General features: G+C 33.6%; 1 protein-coding gene and 1 long non-coding RNA gene across 10 annotated transcripts in view; both read right to left on the bottom strand.

Moving 5' to 3' along the window:
• The window catches only part of Frl (formin-like protein), a 161,986-nt gene that overhangs the window by 68,327 nt on the left and 69,589 nt on the right, over positions 1-24,070 (bottom strand). For 3 of the 8 annotated variants that reach the window (XM_033477333.2, XM_033477647.2, XM_033477948.2), the window contains exons 1-3: positions 16,084-16,274; positions 15,729-16,023; positions 3,649-3,732 (exon numbers count right to left, since the gene is read on the bottom strand). In XM_033477333.2, coding sequence (XP_033333224.2) covers positions 3,649-3,732; positions 15,729-16,013 — 369 coding nt within the window. In that variant the 5' untranslated portion in view covers positions 16,014-16,023; positions 16,084-16,274. Of the gene's footprint in view, positions 1-3,648; positions 3,733-15,728; positions 16,038-16,083; positions 16,275-24,070 lie in introns of those variants that run through there. The other 5 variants (XM_033477874.2, XM_076528276.1, XM_076528270.1 and 2 more) reach the window with 3 other exon arrangements.
• LOC143262843 (uncharacterized) lies at positions 21,860-23,653 on the bottom strand. 2 transcript variants are annotated; one of them, XR_013036506.1, is made up of 2 exons: positions 22,846-23,653; positions 21,860-22,799 (listed from the first exon to the last, which is right to left on the bottom strand). It is a non-coding gene; the product is annotated as an uncharacterized LOC143262843 (long non-coding RNA). The 2 variants fall into 2 exon arrangements; XR_013036512.1 differs by having other exon boundaries at positions 21,860-22,784.

Raw genomic sequence — 24,070 nt, 5'->3', positions numbered from 1 at the left:
TCTACAGGAGATAATGAAACTATTGAATTCTTATAAAAATGGTTTATTAAAAAAATTATTCGCAGTGTATAACATTAAAACATTCTCTGCAAAGTTGAGGTTGATCAGGACAGCTTGGGCAAAAAGTTGTTTGTTTTTTCAGATATGCTCGTGCCTCTGATCGGTCCATTTCGTATCTTTTATTTGAACTGTAGTTTCCTCCGTATCATCAACATTTCTTTCTTCTTCCATGACCAATTCTCGTAAAATCTCGTCAATAGTATCTTCATAACATTCATTATCACTAAGATTATATTTATCAGTATCCAAATCAGAATCTGACGATATAATTTTATTTATGCTTCTCCTTCCGGGCAATCCGATCTCTTTTCATTATTGAAAAAAAATAAGGGCAGAGATTTTAAGTTATACCACTCGGTACTCGGCAAAGATTCCAACTGTTCATGCAGGAACAGAAGCAGATATGAATTAACAGCGCACGCTTCCTATAGCGGCACGGATGGCCTGTAGGAGATTTTGTTGTAAATACGCGTGGCAGTCAACGTGTTAAAGATTCTTCCATTGGTAATAAGGGTGTGCCAAGATCAGGAGTGTATCAGGTTTAGGTTTCTTTTTCCTACGGATATATGTCTCATTTTCTTTAACCTTTTTCTCATTTAACGATTCCTCAGATGCAGTGCCCAAATACCTTAAGTATAAGGTATTTGATGTGTGACACCACAATACTAACAGTGGAGCTTGTGTTCGACAGCGATATGTAGAAGATATATTTATAGGCAATTGCGTGTCTTTCTTGTCGATAATATTGTTTTTGATAATATTATGTTTGCGGTTTGTTGTTTATACACGAAGTAACTGTAAATAATGGTGAGTAATGGTGTTCGTGGTGCAGTACTTTGCTAGATGTCCCGTCTGTTTACAGTTGAAGTAAGTAACCACGTCAGTGGTTATGTACATGCAGCAGGCATAGAAAGTATTCGTACACCTTTTAAAACGGAATAACTTTTTTTATAATTGGACGAAGCGGTCTAAATTTATTTTGGGATGTTAGAGAGATTAATTTGCTAGACAATCGCTGAAAAATTATTTTCAAACTGGTTTTTCAACTTTTTTACCGATGATTTGGGCCGGAATTGGCTATAAAGGAAAAAAATAGACTTAGCACTTATACAAGAGGAAATGAATGGTCAGAGATACTTATAATTAATTCAATAAAAAATTAATAAACACGCACAACACATAACAATGAATGAATTCATTTTTCAGCACGAACAAGAATATACATCTCTTTTACTATGCCCTGCACGCTCTCCTGATTTAAATATTGTAGGGAATTGTTGGGGACAACATAGAGAAGTTAAAAAAATCCATTATCGCGGAATGGGATAATTTATCTCAAAATATAATCCGAACTGTATAAACTTGTACAAATCATTACCAAAGCGAATGATTCAGGTGGTTGAGAACAAAGGCGATGATACGCATTATTAATATTGACGTATAAACATGTAAGTTTTCTTTTTATTATAAGTAAAAACTTCTTAAATTATAAGTATAAATTTGGTGAGTGTGCTATCATTTCGCCATCAAAATTTAACTGTTTGTGTTGTCTACAGTGAAGATCAAAGGAGATGATCCGATTCCACATCAAATTCCTTTCTTCTGTGTCGTGATATTTATGTATTATCTTTCGAAAATAAAAAACTCTAAGCTATCTCTAACAAATTAAAGATTGCACGCATGTGCTATCATTTTTTTCGAGATTGTATACTGTAAATTATCTCTAATTGTCTCTCAGCTTGTAAACAAAAATGAATAATTTGAGAAGAGGGGCCCCGCGGCTTGTTTTTATAATTGTTGGCGAAATTAAAAACGAGCCGAGAGGCTTCTCAAATTATCCATATTTGTTTACATGCTGAGGGAAAATTGGAGACAATTTACTGTATTCGCACTTGTAACACTCGAGTTCGTCGCACGAAACGTAAAAACCGTTAATCGCGAGATAAATATATTGTTTATAGAAACGAATAAAAAATTATAACAGTCCGTTACTAAGCAGACACGAATAAAAAACATTTTAGAGCAGTCACGCGTGTATAAATTCCATTGGACTAATGAAAAATGAAAAGACGTTCCCTCTTTTAATTAATTATCGTGCCACGATTAATATTGTCGAGTGACTGGTCTAGGTGCGAGTTGAAGGGACACTTACATTCGGACAGTCTGTATAAAAATACGGGTCGTAAACCCGCATTCGTTGGTCGTTGCGGAATTATATGGGAACAAAGCGGGCGAGGATCTCATTGTCAGAACGCGCCGATTAACAATACGTTCGTCAAGTTAAAGACCGATTACGTCATCCTCATAATTCGTCACAATGGCAACATCGCGACAATTTCGCGAGGACCATTCATAAATACCATCTCGTTGAACTAACAAAAGCGGCACCGTTGTTGGAGCGCGTTTCTATCGAAAATTTCAGCACAATTGTCGGAAATTAGAAATAACTTCAAAGTAATTGACTGAAGTAATTGAAAACGCTTTATTCCTCCCCTTTAGGATATTTATGAAAGATGAAGCAAGTATCACTAACATTCGAAAATATTAAAGCGATATTTACATGTTCAATATCGCAATATAAATCTTATTTTATTAATTTATAATATTTTTTTAAAGTCTATTAATGTTTTAAGGATTATATCTGCGAAAGTGAAATTCTATCATGCGATTTTATAATGATACAGTGGCGTGACTAATTATAAACTCGAAATAACTTTTACATTTTTAGTGATATTTAAACAAAAACTTAATAATACATCATATTTGTATATTTATATCTTGTGCAATATACAAATATGATAGTTTGTTAAGGTTTCGTGTAGACAGTTTAAATATCAGTAACAATTTAAAAGTTACCTTGAGTATATAATTATACACACCACTGTATTATATCATTTTATTAATCGGTATGAATTTTTATTCAATCTCCGCGAGGTTATTTTTGTTATAAATTATCATAATTGATTAATCGTATGATGTAAGAGAAGTAGAGGTTGATTTGAAATTTACTCGTGTACCAAAATTTTGCGCGGACATTTGTGTTATAGTTTAATAATATATTTAATACTTTAATAAAATATTATTATCAACAATCCCTATACCTTATTCTGAGTTGGTACGTTTGAATAATCGAATGATGTGAAAGAAATGAGACTCGGCTCGAAATCTACTTGAATGTCAAGATATTGCGTGGATGTCTGTGTATTATAATTGAGTAATATATTTAATAATTTAATAAAATAATATCTAATAATCTAATAAAATATAATTAGGTACAAGCGAATGATCGAATGTTGTGAAAAAAGTGAGATTCGAAATCTACTCGAATGTCGAAATATGTATTATGTGGAAACTTATGTTATAGTTGAACAGTATATTTAAAGATTTAATAAAATATTGTTGCACGCCCCCCCCCCCCCCCCCAGTAATACATATAACGATCCCAATACCTAGAGAACACATAAATTCGTTGGTTTCTCATTGGTGAATTTATTACCCCTATTGATTACATTCGGTGTGTTTAATAGCCGTGAGTAACGGGCAAGTTAACGAGCTATCGGCGATCTAATATATGTACTCTGTACTCACTTGGTCGCATATGATGTCCCATTTCTTTTCGTTGTCGTACTGTTTCAACAGTTTTGCCTTATCAGGCGGCAAATCCATTGAAGCCTGAAACATATAAAATAACCAAGATTTTATTTTCGAGTTGTTTTATTTTCAAGTTCTTTTATTTTCGAAATCATGAAAACACTATAAATAATAACTTTATTTCTTTCATTAGACCCTATCGCACAGATCACGATAGTTATGTAAATAACAATGGACATGTTACTGTAAACATTCTTCTGTCTATAAGAGATAAATACACTGTGAATTTTTATGCAAAATAAAAATTGTTTATTAGTATAAACAATTTTATATTTTATATGATATTTTGTAATTAGTATTACAAGATACTGCAACCACGTTTATTAGGTTTCTTAATCATTTTAATCAGTTCAGAAAAGTGCAACAGTATTTTAAAGTTTTTTAAAGATTTCCACTGCTTTCCATTTGATTAACTAATTACTGTCATAAATGTAGAGAATTCGCAGTTCAGATAAAAATTTTATAATCGCCGTCTAGCATCATGCTGGTTGTAGTTTGAAATGACTTAGTATGTATTTTGTACTAATATTTCTACTTTTTAAATTTTCTATCAGTAATTATTATGAATAAGGATATAAAATATTCTTATTTTGATATTTTGTTGTTTCTCTTTTAGATAGAAGAGACTTTTAAATATGAACATTTGTCCCGAATTATATTCCTTGGTATGCAAATGATAAATTAGATAGATTAAGAAAGGGGAACTGGTAAGATTAGAGAATAGCATAGTGAGTAATATATTTTAATAGTAAATTTCAGGATAGGATATAATACAATAATATAATAATATATAATAATATAATACAATATAATATAGTAAAATGTAATATAATAAGATATAATATATAATAATATAATACAATATAATATAGTAAAATGTAATATAATAAGATATAATATATGTATAAATAAAATAGGCTATACGTTTTCGATATTAAAGACTGAAACCAAGATATCAATAATAATATTTACTGGTGTGGAAATGTGTGCCGCAGTACGTTCACTAAATATAAATCAACAGGGAGACATTACTATTCAATTGGTGGAAATTTATTATTTATCTCATAATAATGACCTACCTTGAAAAAAGAAAACTGGACGACGTCAAAGGTTAAAAAAGGTACAATATAAATTATATTCATTAAAGAATTCCACATTTTTTGAGATTGTGTACCAACTGTATTATGGATTCATCATTTGAACCAATCTTTGTCAACAATATTAAAAAAATATTAGTAATGATTAGACTAAAGATTTTATTCATTTTTGGTAAAAGTGGAAGTGAAACATCGTACGTATTTAACAACATTGTTGCATTATTTCGAACTTCATAGAATTATTGAAAGAGGAAATACATTTTTTGTAATTCCTGTTTCATAGAAATGATGTAGGAAATTTTTATTTTGCATAAAAATCGACAAATTTAATGTGTTAAACAATAAATTGATAAATTTAATTTAGATCTATTTGTACAAATGAGGGTAGTTCTGATTGTATTGAATCTCTATTTGTATATCATGTTCCATTAAAACATTTCCCACCAAAGCTATACACTCTTATAGGGCTTGAATAATAACAATTGCATTGAAGAAACGTTAAAAAAATACAGTAGTTGGTAACGTCTTTTTTTCTTACATAAATTGCAATATTATCTTTGTCAATGTCTGAAAACCATTTTTTTTGCTATAATACGTTCGTTATCGTTCAGATAAGAGTAATGTTCTGTTTAATCATTACCTTTGAAAATGCTTCATTTGTTTATCAACGTTCTGCAGTGACGTCGAGAATTAGTCAGAGACATTTCTTAGCAACCTTGAAGATTTTATCGTTGTGCTTTGTTAAACTCGTTTTTCAGCGACTATCGGTTGTCAACGGAAAAGTTAGTCCGTTCAAGAAAAATGAAGTGATGTTGCAAAGATCATTAAATTCTGGTTCATAGCAGTTTACACCACTTTTAAAGCAAAATCATTTGATGATCACTTCTGTTTATCCAATTGTAAATAAGTTTTCTACGTCAACTGGATATCCATTTTAATTTAATTAAATACAAATATTAACACGATAATCAATTTTAATTTATTTTTTTTTTGTATAATGTACTACAATCTTTACAATTTGTTCCATAGAAACATTTGGCTTTACGTTAATTTCTAGGAATTAGTTGCAAATGTGAAAAAAATATACAAAAAGAAATATAACGAATATTTAAACTGGGAAAGCAATGAAAATATTGGAAAATTTCTACTGAAGAGAGAGAGAGAGCAATTTCTCCACAGTTTGTTAAAAGTTATTATTCAGAATATGTCGACGGCATTCTGACAAAAAATTTGTTTTGTGAAAAAGTATAATTTATGTGTATGAGCATAATTTATTATCGAACGAAATTCTAGTACAATAACAATAGCAGCTGAAAAATATACCTCGCCAAGGAACTATAATTCACTGATAACTATTCTTTACTATCATAAAGAATAGTCATCAATGGCAATGACATATTTCATAGAATGAATATCTCCGTATGAAAAAAGAATACATTACAAAAGGCTCTTTTACATGAAAATGTTTTCGGTATATTTTATAGTGATGTTGTAGCAAAAATTATTCTGTATTATTTCGTATTCTCAATATTGTACTATGAAAAATTCTTTCTTTATAAATCTGCATTTGACATTTGTTTAATAATATACTGTATTCATTATCATTTTATCTACCGGTAATTTTCTAATAATCATTCTAAAATCGAATATCAGCAATTGAAAATTGTTTAAAAATATAGTTGAAAAGCGATTATAATTTAAATCTTAATCCCTCAAATTATAACAAGTTCTATTGAAATTAATATTTAAAAGAAAATTATCAAGCTTTGTATACATATGTATAGCTCAATTATTAAAAGTCCTATTAATAGGTTTCCGGTAAATAAAGCGTTAATCAGAAGATATTCGTTAAAATAATACGCGACTTTAATATAAAAAATTAATATAGCTAGTAAAAATAAAATTTGTTTAAAATGCATACAGTAACAGTTAACTACGAAAACTGTTAAACATAAATGACTGATAAATTTTCGTATTAAAAACTAGACGACCTTGTGGATAACGTTAACAAGAGAATCTTTATCCATCTTCGAATGAAGAATCTCCTGCGTCAAGGTTAACATAATCTGAAATTTATCAAAATTTGTACAATCTACTCTCCGATCTCTCTCGTTCTACAAATTAACGTTAAGACAAATCGAAAGAAAAAAAAGAAGCAATATCAAGAGATTGGAAATTACATCGCCACTTTGCTGCAAACCGGTTACTTTGCCATCTCAAGTCTCCACCAGTCGACGAGGATTCGCGAAGGACCCGGGTCCCCTAACTGAATTAAGTGTGTGTGCTTAGGACGATCTGCGCATTAAAGTAGATAAATAATTAAATCTCTTTACCGGGAATCGTTTGCTAATTATTCAAACACACGAACTTCTCGAGATTCCCGATCATCCGTTCCCGTCCGAGCTATTCTCGTTAGCGTAATGAAGTCATCGGTCGCGACCAGGGAAAAAGAACCGTGGAACGACCATCTAAGGGCTGGGTTCATCGAGGAACCTTTTCTGTTGCTGCTTTCCAGCCGTTTTTATGCATAGAATGATTCATGGTGACGTAACCACCAGCGAACTTCTGCACAACGAGCTGGTTTCCAGTATATAGTCATTTTTAACGATAAACGTACCAAGGTCTAAAAGTGGCTGATACGAGCCGTCTGATAAACATTACAAAATTGAAATTGTGTAAATTTTTCACGGTTCTTCCAATAGTGCGTATCTGAATGAAGAAGCGTATTCAAAAAAGTCCGATAGAAGTAGCTCTATGAATCCAGTAATTATAAAATAACAATTGTGAAATCGATCATTTGACCGGCTCACAGTGGTCGATTTGGACCGAAAAGGCGGTCAAATTCGAATTTCAAAAAGTTTGCATGATCCAAAAAATGTTTGTTTCCTTAGATAGTAAAATGTGTGGGGAACAATATGAACAATGTGGGGAACAATTTTTAAACAACTCGGACAGCAGTGACATGTCTTGAAAGTTTAAAGATTTTCTGACTCTGCTTTCGTTCCGAGCCATTTATGAACGCACCTGTTGTTTGCTATCGAAAACAACATTCTTTACAAAAATTCTGGTCTTTTTGTTTTTCAGTTGCTCCATTTTGAATAATTATTATCTAAATCGTATTAGTTTATATGTTCTCAATGTTTCACATATTACTGGGCAACTTATTCACAACGATTTTCTACAAGAACAATATTCTGACGTGTTTAATTTCAGCTTGAACAGAAATATCAGTAATTAACTCTGGGATTGTAGTTCCCGGGTTATTCTGACCCAGTGTATTTAAACTGTCGCCTAATTAGTCAATTTTCGGCAGTTCAATTAAACAAATAAACATCTTCAAAAATATGTTTGAGAAAATTGACGATGGACGCTGAGAATCGTCGTAAACATTATTAATTGTGAGAATTAGCTGTGAGAATGGTCCGCTGTCCGAGGGTTAATTGATGAAAATTCAATTGCAAAGTAATTTGAAATAAAAACCCGTATACAATTTGTAAATATCTTGTTGTGGATTGTATAGATATGAGCACACGTTATGTGAAGCAAGCGTTAAGTATACAAATGAATAAAAAGATTGCGGTTGTCTAAACCGTGTGTTTCTTTTGTAAATTTATTCTCTGTACGTGGCTCGTTTAACGGTACACGTACCATAGTGTAAGTGCCAGCAATCACTGAAATACTGCACCGTGAAAATCTAAATTTATGCAGGTTCTGTGCTATGGGAAAATTGCACCAGTCAACTCCGCTGCAGTTCAGGACAAGCTGATGACTCCGTACGCGAAAGTACATATAGAAGTACTGTAAATTCTCTTTAATTGACCTTCAGCTTGAAAACAAAAATGGAGAATTTGGAAAGAATTTATAAGAATGAATAATGCATCTCCTCTTCACAAATTGTCCATTTTTGTGTAGAACCTAAGAGTCAATTAGTGATAATTTACTGTATTGTAGATTTCATCGCGACATTAAAATTGTTAACTGGAGTCGAAGCAGTGTTGGCTATGAATCGATTAAAATTTTTAATTTGATTAAGTGTTTGGTGAAAACGATTAAAGGCGTTAATCATTGAAAAGTCGACGATTCATTTGATCGATTGATGGGTGTGGTCGACAGTCGTTGATTAAAGTCATTAATCGTCGAAAAATCAACGATTGATGAAGCTAATCATCAATTATCGATTGGAAGAGACAATTCAATGTATAAATGTATTTATTTAACGAGCAGTGCCTTTTAGAATATACAAAAAACATAAATAAAAAATATATATAAATAAATCATTCAGCAAGTAATATAAAATAATAACAAAAATGTCGATTATTCCTCACTGAAGCTACCTAAAGTTCTTAATTTCGAATCGTAAAGTACTGAAATCACCACAAAAATGAAAAATGTTGCAGTATTGAAAGTGTTAGGTTTACTAAGGGTAACTATTACCCTTACAATTACCATTACTATTACGATTAATAATTGTTGGTTTTTTAATGGAATTCAAAGGATATTTTAATTAAATTGATTAAATTACTTTATTATATTTTAAATTTTTTTTAGTAAATTAAATTTACTGCTGTAATCGTTAATATATAATAAATGTAATCGTTAATTGTGACTATTGAACGAATGTAATCGTTCATTATGATTAACGATTAACAATATCAATTCAATTGTTAGTCATCGATTCAATTTTTGCCTAACTCTATATCGAAGTGACAGTGATTAGGTCGCTCAGTAATATCACGAGCATAAGAGAAAATTGAACGATAGCTGTCAGGAAGACAATAGTCATTCGTAAACGTGTATATCGTCATGCCTTGTGGCAACCATAGTCGACGAATAATTATCAGCCAGCGGATGCGGAAGCCACGAATGCATGACATCACTACGTGCAATGTACGGACGAGGTGACCTATTTCAATCTATGAACTAAAACTCTTTTCGAAAGCACATATACTGAGCATCGAAATTTATATCGTAGACGCGAGTGGGAGATTTCGGAGCAACTTCGAAATTATAGATGATTTTTATAAATAACTTCAGAATAAGAAAAATTTGTATAAGCATTGTTTTCTTAATAGAGGTTACTATAACATAGAATAGATCTTAGATCAAGTACACTTTATACTCGTGCGTAATTAATATGTCCTAAGATTCTTTCAATGGATGGCGAAGAAATATTATTATTATATTATTATAATAGAGTTATTAATAAGAGTCATAACAGAGTCATTTCTACATCATTGTAGAAAAATAGCAAAACTGTTTTGGATCATCAGTAGATTGCGGATCATTATACAAAATAAATATTGTTTATGTTAATTGTAAGAACCGTAAGCTCAAAGATAATGTCTTCTTTACATTAATAATTGTCATAGGTTGATATAATGGAAAATTATTCTCAAGTTCATTTTGTGCTCTTATAGTTTTGTATTTCACATAGTCATTATTGTAAAAAACGTATAAAATTCGCAGTCTAATTATCACTCTTTGATAATTTGAATCATATCAGACAGAAATAAAACTAGCTATCTAGATTATTGTAATAATCGGTTTAATATAAAATTGATCGAAAATTGTTGGGATTGCTTTATAACGTTAAACTTTTTAAACCTTCTTTTCACTCTATGCATTATTACTTTTAGTAAAATTTTGTCAATATGTTCGATAATAAGATATAAACTATCCTTTCTGTGCAGAGAAAGACAAATATTTCTTTAGAAAAGACAATAATATCTTTAAAAATAAAAATTAGTGTACAATTCGTTATAAGCAACATTTCAAATAATTTGTTTTATTTACATACACACAGGGTATACCAAAATATAAGATCATAAAATACTGTAAATTGATCTTTGGAGAAATCAACATAGTTCGTCATTGAAACCGAAGAAAACAATTTTTTGAAAGTAGTTGTGTCATGTTTAATTATGTTATTTAATTTCAATGGAATTATTATTAAATTGTTGAGAAAATATAAATTATCCTTCGGTTTCAATGACGAACTATGTTGATTTCTCCAAAGATCAATTTACAGTATTTTATGATCTTATATTTTGGTATACCCTGTGTGTGTGTAAATAAAACAAATTATTTGAAATGTTGCTTATAACGAATTGTACACTAATTTTTATTTTTAAAGATATTATTGTCTTTTCTAAAGAAATATTTGTCTTTCTCTGCACAGAAAGGATAGTTTATATCTTATTATCGAACATATTGACAAAATTTTAAATAAAAGTACAGTCAAACTCGATGACGTTCGCTTAAAGAAATATCTTTCATTTCATATTTTATGAAAACTAGTGGAATATTTTCACAAGACAAAACATAGAAGAGCCGTTGAAATCATATTTTTCTCGTGTCCCAAAATTTACGAACAAGAAACTGCGCATACATTAAAAATTTGCCAATTATGTGAAGTTTTTACTATCATTTTAAACTTCTTCTAAAGCCTACTCGATCTGAATGTTATTTAAATGCTTCATTAGCAAATGCAAGACTGTTTAAAAAAAAATGCGAATAACGTCATTTAACTCTGAATGATACATAATTTCGTTGCGACTTCGGTACACGCGAAAAACAAATTTAATTACCCAAATGAATGTACGCTATAATGCTGTTTATGAATTCGAGTGAATTCGCGTACGTTAGATTATACGATAAGCGTGTTCCGACCCAGAAATTACGTAAATTGTAACTTACGCGGTTGCCTTTTAAACGCAGCCTTATTAAGCGAGCACGCAATGAAATATTATGCGCGTATTTACATAAACTAACGAAACAAAACATTGCAAAACGAGTGTAATAATCGATCCGAATGGCAAAGTATATATAGCGTATGCGTCATTCGATTCGTATAATTTGCATTTGCTAATATGCAAAGCAGTGTTTAACGTTAATAAATTTCAATCGAAAGCATAATCTACTGTAATAATCCACTACCAAATTGGTTCATTCGGGATACTGAAAATTGCACATTCAAGAGTAGTAGTATTTAGTTTATGGTTAATTGCGGAAGTATTCTACTACGTCGCAGGTATCGTATAAGCAATGTGGAATTATCATTATGCAAAAGATTGTAAAACAATTGTTATTAAATATATATTGTTAAACCTTACAATAAATAAATTGTTAGAAGCCATCAAAACATGATATACAAAAACAATAATTGTATTGCATTTCTACGTGAAATTAAGTTATATTTCCATGGTGTCAATAATTTGTAACATGATACAATTATTAACAGTACATTAATTCGAAAAAGTGTAATTTAGTAAAATAATATCAACGCATTAAAATAATATTGTGAGCTATTGGCTGAAACTATTTTTTTGCTATATTTTCAGGTTATTTTGAATTCAAGTGCAACACGAGTGCAGTTCAAGCGGGATGTGAGTGCAATTTTTGTGCAATACAAGATTCGTATGAATGATCGAAATTCGTCCGCTTCTTATATTAATAGAAAAATTACAAAATAGATTCAAATGTGCTCGAGTTTTTATCGTATCATATATCAATTTTTGTAGTAAAATGACTGCATTTATTTTTTAGTTTAAGATTTGTACATATTGCATTTGAATGTTTTTAAATATCCTCTGATTCCCCAATAAAATCAACGCTATTGCACAAGACAAATGGTTAAAAGAGAAATAAATCTAGCTTATACCATACACTGATAAAGCATATTTCTCTAGCACTATGATTCTATGTATGCATGCGAGACAATAGAAAAACTGATTACCAATGTAAATTCAGATGATGACTAAGAGGATCCTTGGTGTCATGTCAATAATAGTCTTATGCACGTTGCAAGGACGATGCAATGCTTGATTACTAATAGCATTGCATACAAGATGATGCGTTATTTTTTAAAAAAAAGGTAAACAACGATTTCTTGGGAATTTCACACATCTGAATATATCTTGATAAAAAGTTCTTATATAGATTTTTGCTTTAAATAGTGCTTCTCGATTATAAAAAAATAAAATAATAAGTACATTATTCAATTTTTACACTATTATATAAATACTATTATTATAGATATTAATAACGATAATAATGATATTTTTTATAAGAAGAACCAGTTCTTGAAACGAATTAGGTGAAGGTGAAAACAAACCGTGCAAACTAACTCGACAAAGAACATAAAGCAACGTGTTGTGTGGTATAAAGTAGTACTTAAAAGAATGTATGTATACCGCTTGAGAAAAAGAAAGAAAACAAAACATGAAAAGAAAAGTTACGTGACACATAAAACACAAATGATTATACACATACTAATTTCTATGTTACAGGCGAACTTGGTCGGCAATTAAATCGGTTTAATAATATGACATATTTATCATCGTCAAATAAAGTTTATACTCAATTTTGCTGCACAGATCTACAATGTAGATGGACAAGATTTGCAGTACACGAGTTTTCGTAGAATAAAATAATATATATCCATACATTAACGATTGACAATGTGAACGTAAAATATTAAACCAATGGTCGGACTGTAGATTTTTATGCATTCATGACAAAAAATGTATAGATAAAATTTAGAACAGTGAAAACATTTAAAGAATTTCAAGATTCACATTACTTTCGATTCAAGAAAATAATTTAAAAAATGAAAGAAATGCGACTTCTGCATTTTGCCATTAATGCGAAAAATTTGTATTTTGCATAGACCGCGATCTAAACGAGTATACATTTTATTGCGCAAGAAAAATCTATGGCAACATTCAGCAGATAGTGATATTTCGTTTTCGTTTTAAGAAAATAATAAACGCAGCCACCCGAGTGCCAGTGATGTTCAGTATAATGTACTGATTAGCAAATTAATTGCTAGCTGTTCACGCTCTAAAGAACTCGATCATCAAATCCATCTATTAGAACAGCACCTCCAGAAAAAAGACGGAATTCGTCGCGGGTTTCTTTTTCGAAGCAACGATTTTTCATGCGTTTTTTGTACACCGCGGAGAAAGCTAACGCACGTTCCCCTTCGGTGATCAAAATGAATACTAATTTCCAGCGAGGTAATGCATGTTCCGTGAAAATCGTTTCCGTCTTGCAACAGCTATTTATTTACATAGAAGGAGGAAGGAGTAGGAATAATAGGCAGCAATTTTCCTCGGCAGGACGATATTTGCACAGCCGTGATCCTCTCCTTATAAAGCGGCTCCGGCTTGATAAGATGTTGTCCTGTTTAACAATAAACCTTTGTATCAAAGGCATGACGATAAGGAGCATGCATTATTGCCCGTAGAGCTTCCTATTAACGAGAGAGAATGACAAGATTCTACGTAGGAAAATTTCGTGTGATTATCATTGTCACAGGTAATCAGAGTTGGGCAATACTTAAATAAAAAATTATTTAAACAACGATTCGGATCAAAGATACTTTATCTTTATTCAATCGTTCAAATAAAAAAAGTATTTTTATTCGACGAGTATCGAATAAATAATTTCATTCGGCGAGAATTTATCCGACAAATAAAGATATCTTTTTTTATTTGAATCGCATTTATTTGTAGCGTCGAATAAAATTTTCATCTTTTATCTGTATCTTTATTTGAAGTCTATGTGTGTGTGTGTGTGTGTGTGAATAAATCTTCGAATAATTTTTGCCAGCTCGAATAAACACCAGCACTTAACGACAACGCACGGTTATACGTTTGTTTTTTTACACATGTATATTGTCTATCTTCGTAAAATTTTGATATCACCTAATGTCTTTATGGAATAAAAAATGAAAAAAATAATTTCAACATAAATTGCTCCTTCACATGAAAAACGTCAAAGATTTGGTTTATATTTTTCTTTAACTAAGGCGCACCATATTTGAATATTTAAAAAAATTCTGTAGCCACTATTTTGATAATATGTTGTTGCTATAAAAATATGGTATGTATGCTAAACTATCTCTATAAGAAATCTGCATTTTTAGGCATTTTTTATTTTGTATTACAAGGATTATCAACTTAAAAAGCAGAATAAATTCTCAAAAATGTACACTAACAGCCATGAGATGTGATATATTTTTTCAAAATTTTTGCATGTACTTAAATAGAGATTTATGATCTATCGAATCACATCAGCCGTTTAAATCTGCTTAAGGGTAGTTTTGATCCCACCAACCGGCTACACCCTTTCTAACGCTATAAACAATTGTCAATATTAGATTAACCTTAAAAAATGGTAAAGTGCACTAAATACGGAATTAGTACCCAAATATGGAACACGGATAATAGGTACAAGATTATCATAAAGAAACAAACAGAAAGTGTTGTTTTTTGTTTATATATTTTATAACTTTAGTAATCATATTACATTTTTATCAATTTTTTAACAATTGCAATATCGAAGCAGCCCGCGTTTCATAGAATTTAATTTTGACAGTATTCTTACAAGAGTGACGAATCTTCTTTATCTTTAGATTACGTGAAGAATAGTGATAGGTCCAGAGCACTACTTGATAAGGTGGTGATATATTTTATTAATTGGGAATAGTGATATTTGAGGACACAATTAACGAAATTGCAGAATGTTCTCGATGAGATTTGTTCGATAACTCCTTGTTGCTCCAAGTAAATTTACAGTATATGACAATATTCTCTTGACGAGGCTCTCTCAGACTGATCTTTCGAGTACTACATTTATCATGTGCGACTGGTCATTATAGTAAATCTCAATAGTACCCGTTAGTTCATCTATATCCTTGTATAACACGTAGACTCGTCTAGTAAAATTGCGAATATGGGTGTAACCTTCTCTATCTGAGACTGTTAAACATTGGAGGTCGTCGTTGAAATATTTGACATTCATATCGGACAATTTTTCTAGGATTAGTGCTTGCGGAATACTGGGATGGACGCATAAGAATAGAATTGGTACCACTTTCCCATTTAGAGGTCGGAGTACAATATTGTGTAAGCCTACCTGTAGAGAATGCTGAGAGACGACGAGTTTAGTTGCTAAGGCTTCTGTCTTGAGATATACCCCTATTGTTTTGTCTCCACGAAATCCTGCCAGTAGAATATTATAGCGACCGACTAGTTCGCTAATGGCTTCAATGTAATCTGTAAGCGTTATTTCTTCTACTGCATCTATGACAATAGCCTGCACATCCGTTAGAGAATTTAAGTCTTCTGAGTTTCCAGCAATATTTGCGTTGAATGTGTTTGACGAAAGCATTAAGGAATCGGAATCTATTGGATCACCCATGGTTCCCTGACTGTGAAAACAGAACTGTATCCGGATAATAGGAAAACGTGAGAAAATTTGCAAAACTCACCTATAACTTTTTGGCACTTTGTGTAACTCAATAAATTAGTATGCACAATCGGATTAGTGGAACACGTGGAGAAATACCACCGAAACTCCGGAGGTAGTGTGTACATATGGCGGCATCCTTCGCGGACATTCCCCGAAATTGTTCACAAATCTCCCACTTCTACTAAAAGGCGAACACCGAAGTGGTGGAAAAGTGTCGTGTAGTAAAAAGACAGTTGGGGAAGTCGACAATCCCTTCCATTACCCCACTTTGGTTTGTAGACTAGTGTGTGTTTGTGTGGACGAGGGGAGGGGTAGTGCGGTCACGAGGGACGCCCTATGATGCCGGCAAATGAAAACACTGCTACAAAAAACTAGCTTACAGTACGCGACCAAAAGATAGTACACGTTAAAAATAAGTACAAATACACAAATGAAATGGTTATTGAATTCCGCGAGTCTAACAATTTTATTTGAAAAGAAGAAAGAATTTTTATCGAAATATAGTGCGACAAAATGATAATACATTTGATTAAAAATGATGTATAGTAATAAATCAACGAATGATATTTAATGGTTAATATTTTGTGGCTCCTCCTTTAAATTTATTTGCCAATGATTTATGAACCTTTCAATAGTTTTTTGCCCTAATTGCTCCTATTCAGCTAGAATATATTTTCTCATTCGGCAATGTTTCAGAATAGTCCGCAGTTTGCATATACAGCTCGGTTAACACGTTCCTTGCCAGACCGTTTTTTGAAGACTTTCCGTTCAAGCCGCGTGGGGCGTATGCGCCCCACGCTTTACATTTGTATTATTTTGTTTCTGGCGTATGCTTTACAATAATTAAAATAGTGCAAAAATCATAATTATCAAGGAAAAGTTGTATAGTTTAACATGCATAACACAGCAAACCAATAAATTTATTTTTCTAGGAATTACTTTAACAAATACCTGGCTGATCATTATTATGCCAAGCGAGTTGCATCCTCACATATAATTTTTTTTATCATGCCTATATTAGTTTAAAATATAACATTTTAGTTAAATTCAAGTTTGTATGCGATTACAAAGGGATGTTACGATGAACTTTGTTAAAACATGGCAAACATAAGTGTGGTTTATCCACACAACTATCGCAGAATGTTACAACTTTTACAGTACTATAGAACTATAAATCAATCCCAGCTTCAGTGAAGCAGTAAGTATTGTGTCAACGACACGCGAATAAATGACTGATCGGAATAAGAGAAATGCAGTTAAAACAAGTTACAGTAAAGAAAAATTGCCCATCACGCCGCGTGGGGCGTATACGCCCCACGATTAAATGAGGGCATCAGCAATAGTATTAAGATGTTTTGACTGCATAATGAATTTTTAAAAAATTCTTCATTTTACAATGATAATACCAAATGGCTTGAACGGAAAGTTCAGCGTGGGGCGTATACGCCCCACGCAGCAGGGAACGTGTTAAGATATCCACAGCAATTTTCAATGATGTGACGTTGCTAGTCATTTTTGGTCACACTTTGTATGTGCAGTGTGTGCTGCGGCAATATCCTGCTGAAAAATACAGGGTGTCCCTGAAAGTATGTACAAGCGTGCACCAGGTGATTCCTCACAGAAAGAAAACATGAAAAAAATATAGTGAGTGTGATAGTACGAACCCGAGGGAACATGGTTACAGGCTCCGGAAAGACTTGCAGACGTCCCGACGAGACCCGGGCTTGGGGCAATGTAAAATGGTGAGTCGCATTTAGTGATCCTTCGTCGATATTCACGTGGTGGCTCGGACGAGAAACGAATTAGGCCCTTCTCGGGGGGGGGGGGGGCATTTGACGGAGTTTTGCGTTGTTTCTGTCCCGGCCGGAAGATTTCCTCGTGGACTTTGCGTAGCAAGAAGAAGCGTAGCGATGGCCGATATCTAACCTTTTTGGTCAGCTTGGGGATTCCTGTACGTTTCGCGACCATTAGAGGAAATTCAGACTTGTTGTTTCGAAGATCTCAGGAATCCTTGCAGTGTCGGCGGGTGCAAGCCGATCTCTAGTCGGTTGCTACCGTGTTCTCGTGCATTTTGCGTCATCGCGTGCGAACACGCCGAATCACGGTTTGTACCGCGAGCGGACTCGATAAGTCAAATTGTAATCGCGCCGACCATCTGCATTTTAGCGATTATCGTCACGTGACGAAATCTATAATTACCGCACTGTCGCGGAAAAAGAATTCCGATAACTGCGCGCCACGAACGAACACCTTTCGCAAAGAATTGTAAAGAGCGCGGGCTCTGGATTGCAGCCACGCAGCTGCCCGATTTGTAAACGTTTGATCCGATTAAAGAATAATTCAGAGCCAATTCTCGTGTGGTAATTACTCCCGCGAAATCCGTCTGACCGCATAGGTTACCCTCCGCTATTCCCTCCGTGTTCGAACCCTTGGATCCTTGTCGCGTCGATCTATCTCGCGTGGATCAGTTTCCGAATTACTTACGAAGAAATATCTCGCGTTTCGCGTGGCACCCTTCTGATGCCTGTCTAAACTTGATCATGCTCCATGCCGAATTTTCCGGAAATCGCACTTTGTGCCGGGTGGAGCACGCACGTACGGCCGTGCGTAGCCTGGCCTAAAGGTCTTAGAATCCCGGAGTTGCTTCTGCCCGCGTTCAGGGACTCGCGGAATAGAGGCCACGTCACAGTAGATAAATATCATAAAAAAGCAAGCAGAAGGTTGTTTTTTGTTTATATATTTCAGAACTTTAATTATGATATTCCTTTTTTATCAGTTTTTTGCCAGTTTTAATATCGAAGCAGCTCGTTGCGTTTCAGAGAATTTAATTGTGTCAGTATTTTGACAAGAATGACAAATCTTTTTCGTCTTCAGAATAGGTGGAGAATGGTGACAGGTCTAGAGCTCTATTTGAGTCATCCTAGGTTGATAGATCAGTATGCACAATCGAATTACTGGAACGCTTGGAAAAATAACCCCTTTTTTTTCTAATCACCCCTTTCGTGACCCTTAACCTTTTACCTAGTCATGTACGTGTTAAAGGGTCTTTCATTGGGGAAAACAGTCGCCCTTTTTCGAACCACTGCAACTGGTTATACAACAATTCCGGGAAAGTAGATATTTGGACCACATACACACACCTCCGCCGTCATATTTGGGCCGATTTTGACCGTATAAAAGAGGTATGATTTCGTTCCTCATCGGGCAGTATTCTAGAATCAATACCACACACACACACACACACACACACACACACACACACACACACACACACACACACACACACACACACACACAGCGTGTGTATCGGGTATAATCGCGCTTAAGCCGTTTATTTTGATCTCCTCCGCATTTCTGAGTGTATCAAAGCCGAGAGCGCAGTACTTAGACTCTGCGAAATCACTTCACATCTAACACTTGTAACTTCTTAATTAATTTGGGTAATATACTATACTTAGGTCTTAGTATATCGAGTTAATTCAATTTTTTCAATTCACATTCTTTCATTGATTCCAATTGCTAGTATCAAAGTTCACCACATTGCACTTTTGCCGCTCGAAGTGCACAAACTTAATAAGTTACGAGGTTAACTAACAATTCCCATACCTTACAACCACTTGTAGATCCCAGCGGTGAAACAAACTCAATCTACAAGTTACCTTCTTGTGGGTTCCGGTGGTGAAACAAACTCCGGTTCGACCACATCCTTCTTTTATTTTGAGTCCCGGTGGTGAAACAAACGTCGGCTCATCTACGGTTCTTTAATCTCACCTTTCCTTCCCTTATAGGTCTCGACAGTGAAACAAACGTCAGCTAGTCTGCAAGTTACCTATCTGTGGGTCCCGTTGGTAAAACAAACGCCGACTTGTCTACATCCTCCTTCATTGTGGGTCCCGGTGGTGAAACAAATGTCGGCTCGTCCACAAGTAACCTTCCTGTGGGTCCCGACGATGAAACAAACGTCGGCTCGTCCACAACCAACAAAACTCTTACATTTCTCAACAACAAAAACGGATCCTCGGTCACGCATGACTCCCTTGTATAAACATTTTGTTCAATATATACGACCATAATTATTAAAGTGAAAATCTAGTTTAGCATTATTTTTTAATTAATACAATTGCATAAAGCATTACTTAAGTTAAATTTACATTTGCATTTAATTTGTTTACATGAAAATTATTTATATAAAATTCGTTTATAACATTTGAATTTTTTAATATACCAATACACGCGCGCGCATGCAATCGTGGATAAATATGTGTGAACATTTTTTAAAACGAAATAACTTTTCTAAAACTGAACAAAACGATTTGAATATTTTTGAGATGATAAAATGGTTAATTTAAAAAGGCACACAGACATGTTTGCAAAAATGGTAATTGAGTATTTAGGTTTGAAGTTTTTTATCTGATCATGTAACGAAACTTTAAATAATGCATTCTTTAGATTTCATGCATGCCGAACTCTTTGCACTGCGATTTTTTTCACAGCTATGTTGGTAAGCAGTTTTTTGTGATTAATAATTTCCGGAACAGAAAGAAACAATTTTTGTTTCTTGTAATCACGTATCAATAACTTTATTACTTTATAAATAATCTGACAATTCAATTTTAACCTCTCTTACTCGAAAGCACGATAAACCGAAACCTCCATAACTCGAAGATTTGTTCCCTTCTCTTGAAGTTCGAGATATCGAGATTCCAGTGTATCATAAATACATAAAGATCCACGGTCTAGTTATGAACTTTAACACGAAACGTACCATTGCTGGTCAGATGACCGATTTCACATTTTCCATTTTATAATAACTGAAATTACTAAGCTGCTTCTACTGGAAATTTTGGAATATATTTCCTCATTTAGACACACATTGTAAAAATTGTAAAAATTTAAATAAATTCAATCTTATAATCCTTATACGGGTACACACAGGTACCAGTCACCTTTAGACCTCGGTATGTTTAGTGATAACACTTTAATTATGTTTTGAAATACATATTTACTGTAAAATATAAAACAAACTGTGTGTTACTAGAATTATTAAAAAATTAAAATATTAAGCTAATATTTCCTATGGTCAATTATAACTTTCTGGTTTGAGTTTTATTAATTAAGTGGCTTTACTGTCGCAGGAATTTTTAGAGCCGATATTCGATATTTAACGTGTCAAACTTTTATATTTTGTTTACTATTATTGATACAGAAGGTTGTAACGTTTTTTCTCGAAAATGTTCTTTTCTATCTGTTAAACATTGAACCTGTTAACTGTTGAAATGTGGTACTAATTATGACATCTATTGATTATGCTGATTACTTCGTTAATCATGTTTAATACGTGGTGTCCCATAATTATGTTAACACCCGGAAAAGGATGATTCCTGATGTCATTTGAAATAACTCTTTCCTTAGCGAAAATGCAATTCGCGGCTTTGTTTACGAGTTATTAACGGAAAACACTGCCCAATGACAAGCGAGCTCGTCTAGTGCTAAGCGGCCGAGCTAATCAACAGAACTGGCCTCCGACCGATCGTTGGCTCGGTCGCCTTGCGCCAGCTGAGTTCGCCTCTCATTGGTCGGTGTTTTTCGTCAATAACTCGTAAATAATGCCCCGGATTGCATTTTCACTAAGAAAAAAGTTACTTCAAATGACCTCAGAAATCACACCTTTGCAATTGTAAACATAATCATGGTACAATCCAGTGTACTCATGATCTTAACGGTCATTATTTCAGGATACTCAAATATGGAACATGATAATAGGTAGATAATTATCATAAAAAACAAACAGAAGGTTGTTTTTTGTTTGTATATTTCAGAATTTTAGTAATCACATTACATTTTTATTAATTATTTTAACAATTTTAATATCGAAGCAGATTGTAGTGTTTCAGAGAATTTAATTTTATCAGTATCCTGACAAGAGTGACAAATCTTCTTCGTTTACAGATTAGGTGGAGGTTGGTAACAGGTCTAGAGCCCTACTTGATAAGGTTATGTTAATTAGGAATATTGTTATTAGGAATTATTAATTGGGAATAGTGTTATTTGAGGACACAGTTAACGAAATCACAGAATGTTCTCGATGAGATTTTATTTAATAACTCCTTGTTGATCCAGGTAAATTTGCAGTATTTGACAATACTCTCTTGACGAGGCCCTTATTCTTTTTCTGTTGATACAAATATCGTGTTTAACAAGTTTTCATAGTTAATCTTAATACTTCCCCCTGGTTTATTTACATCGTCGAATGGCACGTCTATTAAAACTGTGAATTCGGACGGTACCTGACTTAGTTGTGATTGGACATCGTCATTGGAACGTTTGATGTTCATTTCGTCGAACCATTTATTTATGATTCGTTTCGGCGAAAGAAAGGTATTGTCCTCAAATAGCACGACGGAGTAGAAGAGTGTGAGTGCCTATTTTTACATGCTCATGAAGGAGGATGAGTTCGTCTACTATTTCTTCTGCGCTCAAATATATCCGTACCGTCCTGTCCGACAATAATCCTGCCGAATTAATATTAATGGGATGGACTAGATCGCCAACGGCTTTTACGTAATCAAAAATTGTTATTCCTTCTATTGCATCTATTTCAACAGCCAGCTCATCCCTTAGGGAACCTAACTGTTCTGAGTTTGGATCGTTGTATGCGTTTGAGGGAAGCACTGAGATATCAGTTTCGAATTGTTTTGGGCCACGCATGATTCACTGACTCTGAAAACAGAAGAACTGTATCCGAAAAATAGGAAAACGCGAGAAAATTTGCCAAACCCACCTATAACTTTTTGGCACTTTGTGTAACTCGATAGATTAGTATGCACGATCAGATTACTAAGCACATGGAGGAATAACACTCGAATGACCGGTCGTTGAAACTCCGTCATCGATCTCGGTGACAGTGTGTACATATGGCGCCATCATACCGGCATCCCCCGCGCACACTCCCCGATATCGTCCATAAACCTACCACCCCTACTAAGAGGCGAACTAAGCTGATCTACGTATTGCGTTGCGTCGTGTCGTGTCGGCGTAGGCGCATCACAATTGGGGAAGTCGACTATCCCTATCTATTACTCGATACGATAATGCCGGCAAATGAAAACACTATTAAAAACTAACTAACCTAGGACTAGTGTGAAATTCACTTAATCTAGTTACATCTAGGTGGCACGTCGGGAGCTATCAGCGCCTATCGATACATGTTCATGACGATACGTGTCACGGGTATTATCACGGACCATAAGGATAGTGCCTAGCTAAGGTCAGGGGGCGTTGATTCTATAAGGAAAATTGAAGAAACTTTTTTGACTTCTATCTGAGCTAGCTGCAAACTTGGACGAACTAAAATTCAATATGGCTGCCCACTCGCATGCGCATTTGGTGGACTGTGGTAAACCATGTGTCGACGCACCGCCATTCCCGCCATTCTAAGTGAAACCAAGTTGACCGCAAGCGAACTAGCGAACTGCAGCGGACAGATATACTGGACATAAGCTGAACACACACAGTATTTAAAGTACATATATTTTTGTTTTAGATTCTTTTAGATTAATCCATCCTATCATCAACAACGTAGCAGCGAGGACGTCGCAGCCAGGAGCAACAAAAACATCGGAGTGGATAAATCAGTTTAATGATTTACAGACGTTTAACATGTACGTATATACTCCATTAGAAATAAATTTTCTGCTGTATACCACTATAAAATAAAAAATAAAACATTTTTTTCTCATATTAGTTTTTAACTTTGATTATTTTACTTTCCCCTGTGTTATAATGTATTAAGTACATTTTTTCGAAATTAGGTTATGTAAGTCCCAGGGGTTATGTCAAGCGCGATAGCGCTTTTATTAACACATTGATGACCAGTCACGAGTTATCTCGTGTTCTTATGCCCAAACATTGTAAAATTGCCGGTCAACAATGTGTTAATATGCGTACTATAAGTTTATAAATGTTTCAAGTTTTGTTCAATAAAAATGATTGAGAAGATAATAATG

Source organism: Megalopta genalis, chromosome 1 (assembly GCF_051020955.1).
Source record: "Megalopta genalis isolate 19385.01 chromosome 1, iyMegGena1_principal, whole genome shotgun sequence".
In the NCBI taxonomy this organism is placed as follows: Eukaryota; Metazoa; Arthropoda; class Insecta; order Hymenoptera; family Halictidae; genus Megalopta; species Megalopta genalis.
Note: the sequence above shows the minus strand (reverse complement) of the source record. Positions and strands in the feature narration are given on the sequence as shown.